This window comes from Anomaloglossus baeobatrachus, chromosome 5 (assembly GCF_048569485.1).
Source record: "Anomaloglossus baeobatrachus isolate aAnoBae1 chromosome 5, aAnoBae1.hap1, whole genome shotgun sequence".
Taxonomy (NCBI): domain Eukaryota; kingdom Metazoa; phylum Chordata; class Amphibia; order Anura; family Aromobatidae; genus Anomaloglossus; species Anomaloglossus baeobatrachus.
In genome coordinates, this window is record NC_134357.1 from 569689952 (window position 1) to 569707035 (window position 17084).

General features: G+C 42.0%; 1 protein-coding gene across 1 annotated transcript in view; it reads left to right on the forward strand.

Annotated features, from left to right (window-relative positions):
* Positions 1-17084, forward strand: part of LOC142310583 (uncharacterized) — a 103402-nt gene that overhangs the window by 54407 nt on the left and 31911 nt on the right. Inside the window, 1 exon segment of the mRNA XM_075348102.1 lies at positions 3891-3978. Coding sequence (XP_075204217.1) covers positions 3891-3978 — 88 coding nt within the window.

The window sequence follows — 17084 nt, forward strand, 5'->3', positions numbered from 1 at the left end:
TGTCCCCAATTTATTATATATTTTAGGAGTCGGAGTCGGTGCATTTTATACCGACTCCAACTCCGACTCCGACTCCACCAAAATGAGCTCCGACTCCGACTCCACGACTCCGACTCCGACTCCACAGCCCTGGTTTAAAGAATATACCGTTTATTACACAGTTATAAATGAATGTTCATTGATAACTGTGTAATCAACGGTATATTCTTTAAAAAAAATAAAGAAAAAAAGAGATAAAAAAGTAAAAAAAAAAGCTAAAATAAAAACAAAGATTTTTTAAACAAATGTTTAAATAAAAATTGTGAATAAATAAGGGAAACAAAAAAAAAAGGAATTGTCAAAAGATTTTTTTTTGGAAGGGGAAGAAGAAGGATAAGGAAAGAAAAAAGAAAAGGGAAGAAAAAAAAGGGGAAAAAAGAAAATAATCTTGGGAAAAAAACAAATGAGGAATAAAGCTTTTAGAAAATTTTTTATTTGGGGGGGTGATTTTTTTAGCCTTTTCAATAATAAAATGTGATTTCTAGATAGCTATATATGTGAAGCCTGTTATCCCTATATTACTATACAAGTGGTTCTAGTAAACACTTTATTGTTTTTTAGCTATTTTAACAATAAAAATAAATTTTGGTGTTTTAAATTTTTATAATAGGTCTGCTTTTGTATAAAAGGAGGGAGGGGGAGCGGAGGAAGGGAGAATGAAAGAAAGGAAAAGGAATTATTTTTTTTCTTCTCCTCCCCCTATCTGCAGCACACATATGAGGCAGTAGACAGGCAATGAGGGTATCCCTGAGGAAGAAACAAGTAGTTTCGAAACTCGTCGGATTGGCCCTTGGAGGCCGCCATACTCGGTGGTGACATCCCCCCTCCTGCTTCTGCACATTCTGTGTCGGGTGCTTTGCTGTGTTTGGGACGCCAACGACCGAGGAGTCCAGCAGCAGCATCGCGCCCAGCAGACAGGGGGATAGCTCTACTGTGCTGGGATAGACCCTCACAGTTCCCCGCACCGAGGATCCATATCGAGGTTGGCGCAAGTTTAAGCAGATCTACTTTATTCTGAGTACTCCATAACTGGAGATCACTCGGACACAGTTCTGGAATTGCATTCCTGCAAGTGAATGATTTGCAAACAGCCTTAATATGTAGCCCTCCTGATCTGTACTTCCGGTTACGTATGGTCACAGTGAGCGTTCCCTTGGCTGAGAAATATTGTGTATGTGCTTACTTTTATACACCTCTCTAAGGTGCTCCACTGTTTGTTAATTCATTTGATTTGTGTCTGACCCCAGTAGGAGAGCCATCTGCGCAGCGGTATTACTCTTAAGGTCCAGTCACACTAAGCAACTTACCAGCGATCCCAACAACGATAGGGATCGCTGGTAAGTTGCTAGGAGGTTGCTGGTGAGATGTCACACTAAGCGACGCTCCAGCGATCCCACCAGCAACCTGACCTGGCAGGGATCGCTGGAGCGTCACTACACAAGTTGCTGGTGAGCTCACCAGCAACCAGTGACCAGTGACCAGCCCCCAGCGCCGCGTGGAAGATGCTGCGCTTGGTAACTAAGGTAAATATCGGGTAACCAACCCGATATTTACCTTGGTTACCACCGCACGGAGCTACACGTGCAGAGAGCAGGGAGCAGCGCACACTGAGCGCTGGCTCCTTGCTCTCCTAGTTACAGCACACATCGGGTTAATTACCCGATGTGTGCTGCAGCTAAATGTGCACAGAGCAGGGAGCAGCGCACAATGCTTAGCGCTGGCTCCTTGCTCTCCTAGTTACAGCACACATCGGGTTAATTAACCCGATGTGTGCTGCAGCTACATGTGCACAGAGCAGGAGCCGGCACTGACAGTGAGAGCGGAGGAGGCTGGTAACAAAGGTAAATATCGGGTAACCAAGGACAGGGCTTCTTGGTTACCCGATGTTTACATTGGTTACCAGCCTCCGCAGAAGCCGGCTCCTGCTGCCTGCACATTTAGTTGTTGCTGTCTCGCTGTCACACACAGCGATCTGTGCTTCACAGCGGGACAGCAACAACTAAAAAATGGCCCAGGACATTCAGCAACAACCAACGACCTCACAGCAGGGGCCAGGTTGTTGCTGGATGTCACACACAGCAACATCGCTAGCAACGTCACAAAAGTTGTTCGTTAGCAGCGATGTTGCTAGCGATGTTGCTTAGTGTGACGGGGCCTTTAGACATTTTACAGGTTGATCTTAGTCTCATCTGTTGACTGAATGATTTTCCAGAGATGGTTTTTGGCAAAGTCTAAGCCGGCCTTTCTATTTCTAAAGGCCCCGTTACAGGCATCGATTTATATACTAGATTAATCACATTACACAAGATGAAGGTAGATGTTGGGAATGGGTATTTTCTTAGTTAACTGATTTTGCATACATGCATTATATATTAGGAGTAATATTTGCTATAATTTGTGCATACATTTCTTTGTGTTGTATACAGTGTATGCTAAAACCATGCTGTTGGGGTATGGTAGCTTATATAAATAATGTATGTCTTTAAATAGCCAAGGGTGGAACGTATTGCAACTATAAAAATGGCTATTTTTGAGTCCATACATTATGTTAAGTTAAAAACATATTGTTGATTTAGACAGACAAAGCGTACATGGTTGCAAAATCTTGTGTATACTTAAGGGTTTCTGTTTGTTTGTCTTGACTATACAGACAATATATCCATTGTAACAGAAACTTTATGATTTACTTAGCTTAACAATCTGAAATTTTATGTGTTTGCTATATACACGGACAGACTATTTTCTTTTTTCCCCTTTTTTTTCTTCCCTTTTCACATCTCTATGATGTTACATCGTCATCTTCTCCCCATTCAGGTCCCTACAATATCGGATCCTCTCAGTGGAGATCTTCTATAGAAGAGAATTCTCCTGATTGCCCCGTGACGATAGATATGGACAGGGACAAGATGGCGGAGAGGATATTACACCTCACCCTAGAGATCCTCTTCCGGCTTACTGGAGAGGTGAGATTCTGATGACGTCACATTACATCATTCTTATCTATGGGAATAACAGATGGACAGAACTGGAGAGGTGAGGACTCTGGAAATGTCTATAGTGAGATTTCTTACTGTGTCTCTCCATAACCAGGATTACACAGTAGTGAAGAAGACCTCTAGTGAGCGCTGTCAGGCCCCTGTGTCTGAGGGATGGGGAAGACCCCTGAGCCCAATCACGGGGCCTCACCCCCCGATACATGAGGACATCAATGACCAGAAGATCCTGGAACTCACCTACAAGATGATTGAGCTGCTGACTGGAGAGGTGACACTGCTGGGAATGCTGGGACATTATACAGTAACGCTATGAAGGGATCGGGGGGTGACGGTATCATTGTATGTGTCAGGTTCCTATAAGGTGTCAGGACGTCACCGTCTATTTCTCCATGGAGGAGTGGGAGTATTTAGAAGGACACAAAGATCTGTACAAGGACGTCATGATGGAGGTTCCCCAGCCCCTCACATCACCAGGTAATAGACAGGACTAAATACACACGGCCTATAATTATCTGTATGTAAGGAATGAATTCAGTCCCTGTATGTGTCTCCTCCAGTTCTATCCAGTAAGAGGACAACACCAGAGAGATGTCCCCGTCCTCTTCTCCCACAGGACTGTAAACAAGAAGATCCCGATGTTCCTCAGGATCATCAGGTAGATGGAGAGAAGGGGCCATGAAATCTCCCTATGATGTGTAGACGGCTGTGAAGGTCTTGTGCTCAGTCTTGCTTTATCCTCCAGTATTATATGTGTTATACTTGTGTAATGAGAGCGGTGGAGATGACAGGATTAGAGCTGATCATAGATGGGACTTCTACATCTGTCTGTGACTTTTACAATATTTGTTCCAGGGGGAAGATCTGCCCCATATTAATACTACAGAGACATATGTGAGGGGTGATGAGCGGAGTAAAGAGGAGATTCCTACAGATGACTACCCAGGTGAGTAGTAGCTTCTATATTTATTATTTGCCAGTTGGTACAATTAGTACATGCTAAAAATGTTTGTTTTTTTTTAAATCAAAATATATAGCTTTTTAATTTCTATTGTCGTGGAAACTCCTTTACTGGGTGAGATAATTTGTGGTGAGATACACGGGATCTCCAGATCTGCCAATGTTGGTCGAATTAATAGCGATGCATCGGACACAAGAGCACACAGCCGGTGTCTGTCAGTGTACCAGATTGTCTGGGCTTTGGCGCCAAGAGACGAGTATTTATTACATCCACAGAAGAATGGGATGGCTTAGTACTTATCCAAAAGGCGAATACAGGTGCATCCCAATAAATTAGAATATCATCATAAAGTTAATTTATTTCAGTAATTCAATACAAAAAGTGAAACGCATATATTAAATAGTCATTACACACAGAGTGATATATTCCTATATATTATATAGAGTAATTACACACAGAGGGATCTATTTCATGTGTGTATTATGTATTCTATATGATACAACCACTGGAAAAAAAAGAAGAAAAGCCTCACCGTGAACATTTATCATGCCGACCAGGTGCACAGTAAGTGAGACTCTAGCCAACCACCCGGACTTTGGGTGTCAATAGGCAAAATTATGTACAAGGCGAGTCTCAATAAAAAATATACCTTTATTGACACAGATTCAAAGTCCATAGCAGCAATTATGCTCATCTCAACATGTTTCTGGCTCCATGCGCCCTTAGTCAGGGAATAATACAATCTTGCATCATGGGACATCTTTAAAAACATTAGTTAGCCAATCACAGGGCAGTAATATACAGACAAAGAAAAAGTTAACATTGATAATACAATTACAAAATACCAGTGTGTGCAACTGAATTCTAATAAATAAATAGCGTGTCATTTCTATCATTCATTCCATATGGATATTTGCTATTCATTTGTATAATCCAAAAAGCTTCTCTTAAGCCTGCTTTACACGAGACGACAGATTGTGCTATAGCACGATCGTTCGTACCCGCCCCCGTCGTTTTTGCGTCACGGGCAATTAGTTGACCGTGGCACACAAACTCGTTTAACCCCCGTCACACATACTTACCTTCCGGACGACCTCGCTGTGGGCGACGAACGTCCACTTCCTGGAGTGGGAGGGATGTTCGGCGTCACAGCGACGTCACACGGCAGGCGGCCAATAGAAGCAGAGGGGCGGAGATGAGCGGGACGTAAACATCCCGCCCACCTTCTTCCTTCCACATAGCCTGCGGGAGCCGCGGGACGCAGGTAAGCTGCTGTTCATCAATCCCGTGGTGTCACACGGAGCAACGTGTGATGCCACGGAAACGATGAACAACCACCGCCATTTTAATTAAACAATTTTATGAAACCTAGCGACGAGTACACGACTCACGATTTGTGAGCAATACTGCGTCGCTAGGAGGTGTTACACAGCCCGACGTCGCAAGCGATGCCGGATGTGCGTCACAAAAACCGTGCCCCCGACAATCTATCTCACAATAGATCGTCTCGTGTAAAGCACCCTTTACTCTTACTTTTTTCGTCCAATCACCTCCAAAAAATTGGGGTTTATATACTCTTTCTACCCCAAAAAATCCAAAATTTTCCAAATTACCTCCATGATGTTCCACAAAATGTTTTACCGCACCTGAGTATAACGCATTTTTATTATTAATATTTGTAATATGATCCCCAATTCTCCGTTTTAATTTACGAATCGTGCATCCTATGTATTTTATTTTACAACTTTTGCAGAAAGTGTAGTATACAGTATGAGTGGTATCACAATTTATGAATCTAAATATTTTCTTGTTCTCACTGATATTTTTTGTCTGCACCGCATACTGACAAACATTACATTTTGAGCCTGCACATTTGTAAAAAGTAGTACAAGAAAGCCAATTAGCATAAGTAAGTAACAGGTGCATTGTATAGGCTGAAGGAGAGAAAATTACCCAAGCATTTTCCTTTTCTAGCTACACAGTTGATTGTTTTCATTTAAAATTTTATTGAGGATAGGATCTTGATATAATATAGGAATATATCTTAGTGAGTATAAGTGAGTCTTAGGCCCGATCTTTACAATTTATATATTGAATAAATTCTGGAACTGGAGTAACATCTCATGACCAAACTTTAGGTCAGTTTCAGTACTTTCCACTTTCTACTACTATGCCTCTCCTCCTCTCCTTTACTTCCTTCTCTCTCTTTCACTCGCCCCTCCCCCTCGCTGGGTCTCTCCCTCAGGTTGGGTGGCTACTATCCAATCAGTGCCCTTCCCTTTTACCTGTTTCTAGGCAGTCTCCCAGTTTGGTTTTAGGGTTGTGTGTGGCCTGAAGGTGCTGGTGTGTTTGGTGGCCTTAGTTTTCCGGGGTTTGGGTTTTCCACGGGTTACATTTGTGGCACCTGGTACCTCAGGGGTGCTACACATTCATACAAGAGTCCCACTCCTGCAATCTCGACCATAAAGGCTTTCAGATAAAATATCCATTAGTGTATCACTCCCCCTCGCCAGACTCTAGGTAAAGAGGGACAGCCATCTTGATTGGGGGTGTGGTTCCTTGGGAGTTTATGGAGTCGAGCTCAGATGAGAAGGGGAGGGTGCTCTTAGTCAAGGGTCGTCTAGCTTCTCAAATATTTACCCTAGCAGCGGCATAACTACCAAACATCGGACAATGTTCCGCACTCCTCCGAATCCTGGAAATGGTGGAGGAATTCGCGGAGGGTACATTGGTGCTTGTGGGACCTTAATGTAACCATTGACCCTGCTATAGACTGTTCAAAGGGGATCTCGATTCTGTCACAGTCAACTCAAAGATGTATTAGACGAGGTTTCCATGATCACCAGCTGATAGATGCCTGGAGGTTGTTGCACCCATCAGAGAAGGATTATACCTTTTACTCGGTGGTCCGTGACTGCTACTCTCGCCTGGATTACTTCTTTGTTAAACATGGAGATTCACATTCTCTGGTGGCGGCATAAATCGAAAATATCACATTTTCAGATTACACTTTGGTCACCATGTCGATCAAATTGGGGAACCCGATTAGTAGGCAGACTCGCTGGACCCTGAACAACTCGTTGGCTAATCCGACGGTAATGGAGGAGGTGCAGTTGGCTCTGAAAGAATACCTGGAGAGGAATTCATCAGGGGAGTTGTCACCTAATATGGTGTGGGAGGCACATAAATGTGTTGTCAGGAGTCTTTTTCTCAAGCATGGGGCTCGGTTAAAGAGGGAACGGGCTGAGGAGGTCTCTGCTCTTTTGTCCAAAATCTGACAGAACTTAAACATAAGGGTTCCATGGATGTTGCTGTGGACTCCCTTATGATTAGGAAACGTGAGGAACTACGTACACTGCTGAACGGCAAGGCCAAAGGTGTGTTGGCCAGATGCCGTCGTCATTTCTATGAGTTTGGAAATAAAAGCAGTAGAATTTTCATAGTATCATAGTATCATAGTTTTTAAGGTTGAAGGGAGACTCTAAGTCCATCTAGTTCAACCTGTAGGCTAACATGTTGATCCAGAGGAAGGCAAAAAAACCCCAATGTGGCAAACAAGTTCCAATGGGGAAAAAATTTCCTTCCTGACTCCACATCCGGCAATCAGACTAGTTCCCTGGATCAATACCCTGTCATAAAATCTAATATACATAACTGGTAATATTACATTTTTCAAGAAAGGCGTCCAGGCTCTGCTTAAATGTTAGTAGTGAATCACTCATTACAACATCATGTGGCAGAGAGTTCCATAGTCTCACTGCTCGTACAGTAAAGAATCCTCGTCTGTGATTATGATTAAACCTTCTTTCCTCAAGACGTAGTGGATGCCCCCGTGTTCCAGTCGCAGGCCTTGGTGTAAAAAGATCTTTGGAAAGGTCTCTGTACTGTCCCCTCATATATTTATACATTGTGATTAGATCCCCCCTAAGCCTTCGTTTTTCCAAACTAAATAACCCCAAGTTTAATAACCTGTCTTGGTATTGCAGCCCACCCATTCCTCTAATAATCTTGGTGGCTCTTCTCTGCACCCTCTCCAGTTCAGCTATGTCCTTCTTATATATCGGTGACCAGAATTGTACACAGTATTCTACGTGCGGTCGCACTAGTGACTTGTACAGAGGTAGAACTATATTTTTTTCATGAACACTTATACCTCTTTTAATACATCCCATTATTTTATTAGCCCTGGCAGCAGCTGCCTGACACTGTCCACTAAAGTGAAGTTTACCATCCACCAATACACCCAAGTCTTTTTCTGTGTCTGTTTTACCCAGTGTTCTACGATTAAGTACATAATCATAAATGTTATTTCCTCTACCCAAGTGCATGACCTTACATTTATCTACATTAAACTTCAATTGCCACTTCTCAGCCCAATCCTCCAATTTACATAAATCTCCCTGTAATATAAAATTATCCTCCTCTGTATTGATTACCCTGCAGAGTTTAGTATCATCTGCAAATATTGAAATTCTACTCCGCATGCCCCCAACAAGGTCATTTATAAATATGTTGAAAAGAAGTGGGCCCAATACTGACCCCTGTGGTACCCCACTATGAACTGAGACCCAGTCCGAGTACGTACCATTAATAACCACCCTTTGTTTCCTATCACTTAGCCAGTTTTTAACCCAGTTACACATATTTTCCCCTATCCCCATTATTCTCATTTTATGTACCAACCTTTTGTGTGGCACCGTATCAAAAGCTTTTGAAAAGTCCATATACACAACATCCACTGCATTTCCCTGGTCCAGACTTGAACTTACCTCTTCATAGAAGCTGATCAAATTAGTTTGACAGGATCGATCCCTCATAAACCCATGTTGATACTCTGTCATAAGGTTATTTTTCTTGAGATACTCCAATATAGCATCTCTCAAGAAACCCTCAAGGATTTTACCAACCGTAGAGGTTAAACTTACTGGCCTATAATTTCCCGGCTCAGTTTTTGTCCCCTTTTTGAATATTGGCACCACATTTGCTATGCGCCAGTCCTGCGGTACCGACCCTGTTATTAAGGAATCTGAGAAGATTAAAAATAATGGTCTATCTATCACAGAACTCAATTCCTGTAGTACTCTGGGGTGTATGCCATCCGGGCCCGGAGATTTGTCAACCTTAGTGATTTCGAGGCGGCGGCGTACTTCCTGCTGGGTTAAGCAGGTAATATTCAAGTGTGAATTTATGGTATCACTGGTCATGTCATCTGCCATGGCATTTTCTTGTATAAAAACCGTAGAAAAAAAGTCATTCAGCAGGTTGGCTTTACCCTCATCCCCTTCCACCATTTCACCAAGACTATTTTTAAGGGGGCCAACACTATCGCTTTTCAGTTTTTTACTGTTTATGTAGTTAAAGAATATTTTAGGATTATTTTTACTTTCTCTCGCAATGAGTCTCTCTGTCTCAAACTTAGCTAACTTAATTTGCTTTTTACATATTTTATTTAATTTTCTATAATTATATAATGCCTCATCACTACCTACCCTCTTTAATTCTTTTAAGGCTTTCTGTTTTTCTTTTATTGCTTCCCTTACAGCTCTATTTAGCCATAGGGGTTTCCTCCTATTTCTAGCATGTTTGTTCCCATAGGGTATATTTTCTGCACAAGCCCTATTCAGGATGCTCATAAAAGTCTCCCATTTGCTTTGTGTACTTTTATTACTTAGTACATCATCCCAGTTTATTGCACTAAGATCATCTCTCAACCGTTTAAAATTTGCTTTCCTGAAGTTTAGTGTCCTTGTAGCCCCTCTACTAGACATCTTACTAAAGAATACATGAAAACTTATTATTTTGTGATCACTATTCCCCAAGTAACCCCCAACTTGTATATTTGATATGCGGTCTGGCCTATTGGTTAGTACAAGGTCTAGTAGTGCTCCCCCTCTTGTGGGGTCCTGTACCATTTGTGAAAGGTAATTATCTTTCATTGTTATCAAAAATCTATTTCCTTTGCTGGAACTGCAAGTTTCTGTTCCCCAATTTATATCAGGATAGTTAAAGTCCCCCATAATAATTACCTCTCCGAGACTCGCTGCTTTATCAATTTGCTTTATGAGGAGATTCTCTACCTCTTCCATAATATTCGGCGTCTTATAACACACCCCTATCAGTATTTTATTATTCATTCTCCCCCCCCTTATCTCCACCCATAGGGACTCTACATTCTCAGTACCCTCACATATGTTGTCACGCAGGATGGGTTTTAAGGATGATTTTACATATAGACACACACCTCCTTGCAGACTTGCAGACTCTGAGGTTACAGAGGTTGCGACGGTATATTCCTAGGGTGCGGTCCTCTGGGGGGGGATGGCGGTGCTCCCTAAGGACGTTGCAGCAGCATTTAAGGATTTCTGCTCTTCTCTCTACTCCATTGGAGCCTCCCGGTCAGAGGGTCCTCTTGAGGACTTTCGTAAGCGTATACAATTGTATATACAGAGCTCAGGTATGAGGGGGCTCGGTTCAGGAGACATCTTGGTCTTGGAGAGACCTATCTCAGAAACAGAGCTTATCGCTGCAAATAGGGACTCCCCTTCGGGTAAGGCCCCAGGCCCGGATGGGCTCCCCCTAGTTTACTACCGGAAGATGGGTCCCCTTCTCTATCCAGCGTTCCTACGGGTTTTTAATAATGTGGCTATGTGTCCCTTATCTCCGCTCCCCAGAGACACACTGGCGGCCAACATTGTTGTGATCCCGAAAGAGGGTAAAGACCCCTCCCTTTGCTCAAGTTATCGCCCTATGTCCCTCCTCAACTCGGATTTGAAGCTTTTTACGAGGCTAGTGGCTGGCAGATTGTCACCCCTGCTGGGAGTGGTCATCCACCCAGACCAGACAGGCTTTTTAACTACCAAAAAACAACCTATTATACTTGGCTAGATACGAAGTGAAAGCACACTCAATTGTTTAGAAAAGTAGAAAACTTTATTTAAATCATTAATTTCTAGTAAACAATTAAAACAGGAAACCACCAAGCGGGACACATGATCCCAGAACATGACCTTTACAGTCAGGATTTTCACAGAAATATTGATACAAATTCATAAACCATCCATAGGATAAATAGCCGGATGTCCAGATTTTGGATCATATATGAGCAATTTTTGAGTATCCCCTATTATAGCTAACAAGCAATTCTACTTTTCTAAACAATTGAGTGCGCTTTCACTTCATATCCAGCCAAGTATAATAGGTTGGTTTTTAGTAGTTGTATGCTTTGAAGTGTGCGCTATATAATAGGACAATTGGTAAATAATCAGGCAGGCTTTTTGAAAGGTAGAGAGGCTAGGGACAACACCACCAAGGCCATAAATTGAATACATCAGACAAAAAGTGGGGGTTGCCTTTGATGCTTCTTTCCACTGATGCAGAAAATTCCTTTGATAGAGTGAATTGTGTGTTCATGGAGGAGACTCTCCGGACACTAGGACTTGGGAGGTCAAAGTTATGGTGGATCGGTTCTCTATATAGTACCCCTACAGCAGTGGTTAGAGTGAATGGTCAAAACTCAGAGAGGTTTCTTATTTCTAATGACACCAGGCAGGGAGACCCTCTGTCTCCACTGATCTTTGTTTTAACACTAGAGCCCTTCCTTTGCCATGTTAGGCTATATGCGCACAGTGCGTTTTTCGCGGCGTTTTTGCGCGTTTTTCGGGTGCGTTTTTGGCCTCAAAACTGCAGGACTTTGCTTCCCCAGCAAAGTCTATGAGTTTTCATTTTTGCTGTCCGCACACATCTGTTTTTTTTACCTGCGTTTTTGAGTTAAAAAAAAATGGACATGTCAGTTCTTTCCTGCGTTTTTCTGCGTTTTCCGCCCATGTAATGCATTTGAAAAACGCAGCAAAACGCAGAGATCAAAAACGCAGCAAAACGCAGCCAAAAACGCAGCAAATCGCGGCAAAAACGCATGCGTTTTTTTATGCGTTTTTTCGACGCAGGTGCGTTTTTGTGCGTTTTTAGCGGCCAAAAACGCACAAAAACGCAGCGTCAAAAAGACGCAGTGTGCGAACCTAGCCTTAGGAATAACGTTGATATCACTGGCCCATGTCTTCTTTTCTTTTCAATATTCTTTTTATTATAGTGAAAAAAAGCATATGAAACACAATGCACACCTTCCAAGTATTGTTCGGAGCCAAAAAATTGATATATCGTAACATAAAACAATGAATAAATTTGAGAAAATATAAAGGCATTCGAATCCTGGAGGGAAGGATTTAGATCCAAAGTTCGGTCCACAGTTCTGGATAATTTTTCTTCCCTTGTCGGAACTACCTCAGTTAGGTGTGTTTACCATTGCAGTCCATGTGAAATCAACAATAAACTTTTGTGAATAACATTAGTGAAATGAACATATGTAAAACATGTCAATAGTAGGATGGGGGGTGTAAAGAAAGGTAAGGATGGTTTCAAGAAGATAGTGAGAGACAGGAGGTGTGAGTGGGGATTAATCTAGATGAGAAATATATCATGGCTGGCTCAGGGGAGGGGGGTGGGAGCAGGACAAGACGCCACCAATTCAAAGTACTCGGAGGATTCTCGGAACTTCAACCAGGGGGCCCAGATGAGTCTAAATTTATCTTGAGAGTGATAAGCTAAAGCTGCCAGCTCTTCAATATGATATAACTGGTCGATTTTGAGCATCCAAGTTTGGTTAGTAGGTATACTTGTCGAGCGCCAAAGGGGGGGATGAGCAGTTTGGCCGCCGCTAGTAGAAATAGGAGGAGAGTTTTGTTCGGAGTGTTTTGTGGGTTACTGACCATGTTCAGGAAGATTAGGCTGGGTTGGGGGTTAAAGGACAGTTTACAGATCCGCTTGGTCTAGGTAATCACATTTTTCCAGAAGGGCTGCAACTGGTCGCACTGCCACCAAATGTGGAAGTATGTACCTCGCTCTCTATTGCACCTCCAACATGACTCTGGAGAGGAAGGGAACCATGTGCTAATTTGAGAAGGTGATACATACCATCTGGTAACTAATTTGTATGAGTTTTCCTGTACCTTCACGCAATGTGATGGGCCAAAGGATGTCTTATAAATTTGGATCAAATCTCCTTCTGTAAAATTCCTGCCTAGATCTTTTTCCCATAATGATATGAATGCCCGTTTCTGCAGTAGCTTATTTAAGACCAGTATTTGATATAATTTAGACAGGACTTTCTGAGGGCATTTTGTTTGCGTAATCATAGATAAGTGGAAAGGTCCCTTCGGGGCAGCCCATTTGGTAAGTGATTCCGTACCGCTAACTTTAGTCTTTCATATTGAAGGAAGTTGAGTGAGTTTGGGGCTATGATCTTATTAAGCTGAGTCAAGGGTGTTAATGTTCCATCCTCTAACCAGGGCTGTGGAGTCGGAGTCGTGGAGTCGGAGTCGGAGTCAGAGTTAGTTTTGGTTGGAGTCTGAGTCGGAGTCGGTAGAAATGTACCGACTCCAGCTTTAAAAAAAATGTATTAATATTTCATAATTGAACTTTCATATGAATTTTATAAATGTTACTCAAATATATATGTTCTATCAAACTATGAACAACAGTGATAAGCAGTTCTGCTGGAGATAGAAAAAAAAAAATTGTTTAAAAGAACTGAGAGTCCTCAGTGGTTGATACCTTTTAATGGCTAACTGAAAAGATGGTAATAATTGCAAGCTTTCGAGACTACTCAGGTCTCTTCATCAGGCATGGTATAACACAAAATCTGAAGAGTCACATATTTATACACAACAGGACATAGAAAAGTGCAGTAAAAAAAAACAAACAAAAAAAAACAAAACAAAAAAAAAACCAAGTTATATAAAACAGAACTATCTCTATGGCAGGGGGCAAACTGTTGTGGCCATAAATTTTGCTGCAGTTCAGTGTGAAAGTTTTATTGTCCTTTGATAAGGGTCTGGTCCAGGCTGTGACATGCTCGGATGGTCAGAGGAGCACATCTTTTAACTGATGTAAAAAGACATGAATCCATGAGACACATTCATTCCTACTCTGAATGTGTCAAAGGTCATCATAAGTTTGTACTCCCAAAGTCTCCTATCTCTCTGGGACTTGAAGTTTCCTTTCAAGAGACCTGAGTAGTCTCGAAAGCTTGCAATTATTACCATCTTTTCAGTTAGCCATTAAAAGGTATCAACCACTGAGGACTCTCAGTTCTTTTAAACAATTTTTTTTATCTCTACTGGCTAACACGGTACAAAGATATATTTTACTTGTATCAAGCTGGAGATAGAGACATTTCTTACTTCTTGTGTGTCACTGTTCTCCACTGCCCTTATCTAATCTTATACTTGGTTAACCTCATGCTGCCCCAACCCCCCTACTTACAATGTATGAAACTGAAAGTGAAAATGTGTTGCAAATTCTTAGTAGTAAAGCTCCTCCTCTAGACTAGATCATTCTAGATGTGCGTCTTCCAAGCATCTCACAGCTGCCTGCTACTCAGAAGAGGAAGACTGTAAGGCTATGTGCACACAGTGCGTTTTTCGCGGCGTTTTTGCGCGTTTTTCGGGTGCGTTTTTGGCCTCAAAACTGCAGGACTTTGCTTCCCCAGCAAAGTCCTCTGATTGGGGTCTGGTCCGGGCTGTGACACGCTCGGATCGTCAGAGGAGCACATCTTTTAACTTATGTAAAAATACATGAATCCATGAGACACATTCATTCCTGCTCTGAATGTGTCAAAGGTCATCATAAGTTTGTACTCCCAAAGTCTCCTATCTCTCTGGGACTTGAAATTTCCTTTCAATACCAGCAATTTCATGTCCATGATGCTGTGGTCTGAGTTACAAAAATGTTTGACCACAGGTAGATCCATCCTTTTTTCTCTAATTGTGTGGCGGTGAGAATTCATCCTTGTCCTGAGCTGTTGTCCGGTCTCCCCTACATACAGACCCCCAGTTGGACATTTGGTACATATAATTAAGTACACCACATCGGTTGTGGTGCAGCTGAAGGTACCTGGGATCTTGTAGTCCTGATGTGATCTGGGAATCTTTATCTTGTCCGTTGTCAATATTAATGGACAGGTCTTACATTTTTTCTGGTTGCAGGGAAATGTTCCTGTTGGTGTTGGAGAGGACAGGGAGCTTCTGACAATGATGCTTCTTAGATTTGGGGGCTGTCTAAAACACAGAAGTGGGGGGTCTGGAAAAATAGATTTTAACCGGGCATCTTTTTGCAGTAATGGTTGTAGTTTCCGTGCAGCTCCTCTAAACACCTCCAGATGTGGATTGTATGTGACTACAAGAGGGACCCGGTTTTTTTCTTCTTTAGTTTTATAATGTAGTAGATGGTTTCTTGATATTCTGGTGGCTCTTGTAATCTGCACCACAACCGATGTGGTGTACTTAATTATATGTACCAAATGTCCAACTGGGGGTCTGTATGTAGGGGAGACCGGTCAACAGCTCAGGACAAGGATGAATTCTCACCGCCACACAATTAGAGAAAAAAGGATGGATCTACCTGTGGCCAAACATTTTTGTAACTCAGACCACAGCATCATGGACATGAAATTGCTGGTATTGAAAGGAAATTTCAAGTCCCAGAGAGATAGGAGACTTTGGGAGTACAAACTTATGATGACCTTTGACACATTCAGAGCAGGAATGAATGTGTCTCATGGATTCATGTCTTTTTACATCAGTTAAAAGATGTGCTCCTCTGACCATCCGAGCGCGTCACAGCCCGGACCAGACCCCAATCAGAGGACAATAAAACTTTCACACTGAACTGCAGCAAAATTTATGGCCACAACAGTTTGCCCCCCTGCCATAGTAATAGTTCTGTTTTATATAACTTGGTCGTTTTTTTTTTTTTTGTTTTTTTTTTTACTGCACTATTCTATGTCCTGTTGTATATAAATATGTGACTCTTCAGATTTTGTGTTATACCATGCCTGATGAAGAGACCTGAGTAGTCTCGAAAGCTTGCAATTATTACCATCTTTTCAGTTAGCCATTAAAAGGTATCAACCACTGAGGACTTCAGTTCTTTTAAACAAATTTTTTTATCTCTACTGGCTAACACGGTACAAAGATATATTTTACTTGTATCAAAATGGAGGATACCAGAATGTACCGCATCTTTATGGAACTAAAGACATTTCTGAAGAAACGCGCACAACTGGACAGCGACATATTTTTCTTATCCAAATGCAAAAAGGAGAATCTGATCCCCAAAGGACTCTGGATTACAAACCCAATTCTACATACCTACAATACCCATTATGCACAAAACCTTTGTCACAGGACTTCTGAGAGACTAAGGAACCACCTTTTGCATGTTGTCTTCTACAGCATCAAGAGTAAAATCCAGAGGGAATTTGAAACACAAAGGAAGACACTACCAGAAAGCACAGAACAAAAAGTACAACAATACTACTACAGACTACCAACCCTTCTGATCCACAACAAGGAAAAGAAGCTACATAGACTGCGCCTCAATTCAGGACTTAATACAAACAGGTGGAGAACAAAGCCAAAACCTGACAACTTGGACAACCACTCCATTCAAGGCACAAAAGCATCTAACTGTGTTATCAATCTCTCGGATTACAAACCAAACAAAGTGGAACTTAATGTGCTTTCTAGAGGACTCTCATTTTGTCCTACTAAAGCTCTAGACAAAATTGAACTCTGCAGCGACATGGAAGATTACTTCAGGAGACTACGTCTGAGGGAATATTTTAGCGATGCAGATGTTTCAGAATCCACCCAGACTGAAGGAAGACAGATCTTGACAACCAGGAAAAGATCAGATTGGACACCTCCACCAGGACGCAACCCTCATCTGGATAACTATATAGACACTTTCAGACATTTGGTAAAATCCACTTTCCTAGACACACACAGGAGGCAACCATCCAACATCAGTTCCCAGGAGAGAAGGGCCATAAAATCTTTGAAAACCAACAAAGAAATCATCATTAAACCTGCAGACAAGGGGGGTGCAATAGTCATGATGAACAAATCAGACTACATGAAGGAAGCACACAGACAACTGATGGACACACGCTACAATAAGAAATTGGAGTCTGACCCTACACAGGACTATTACAAGGAACTTAACAAGTTGGCCTCTGGTCTGCCTGACATATCCAT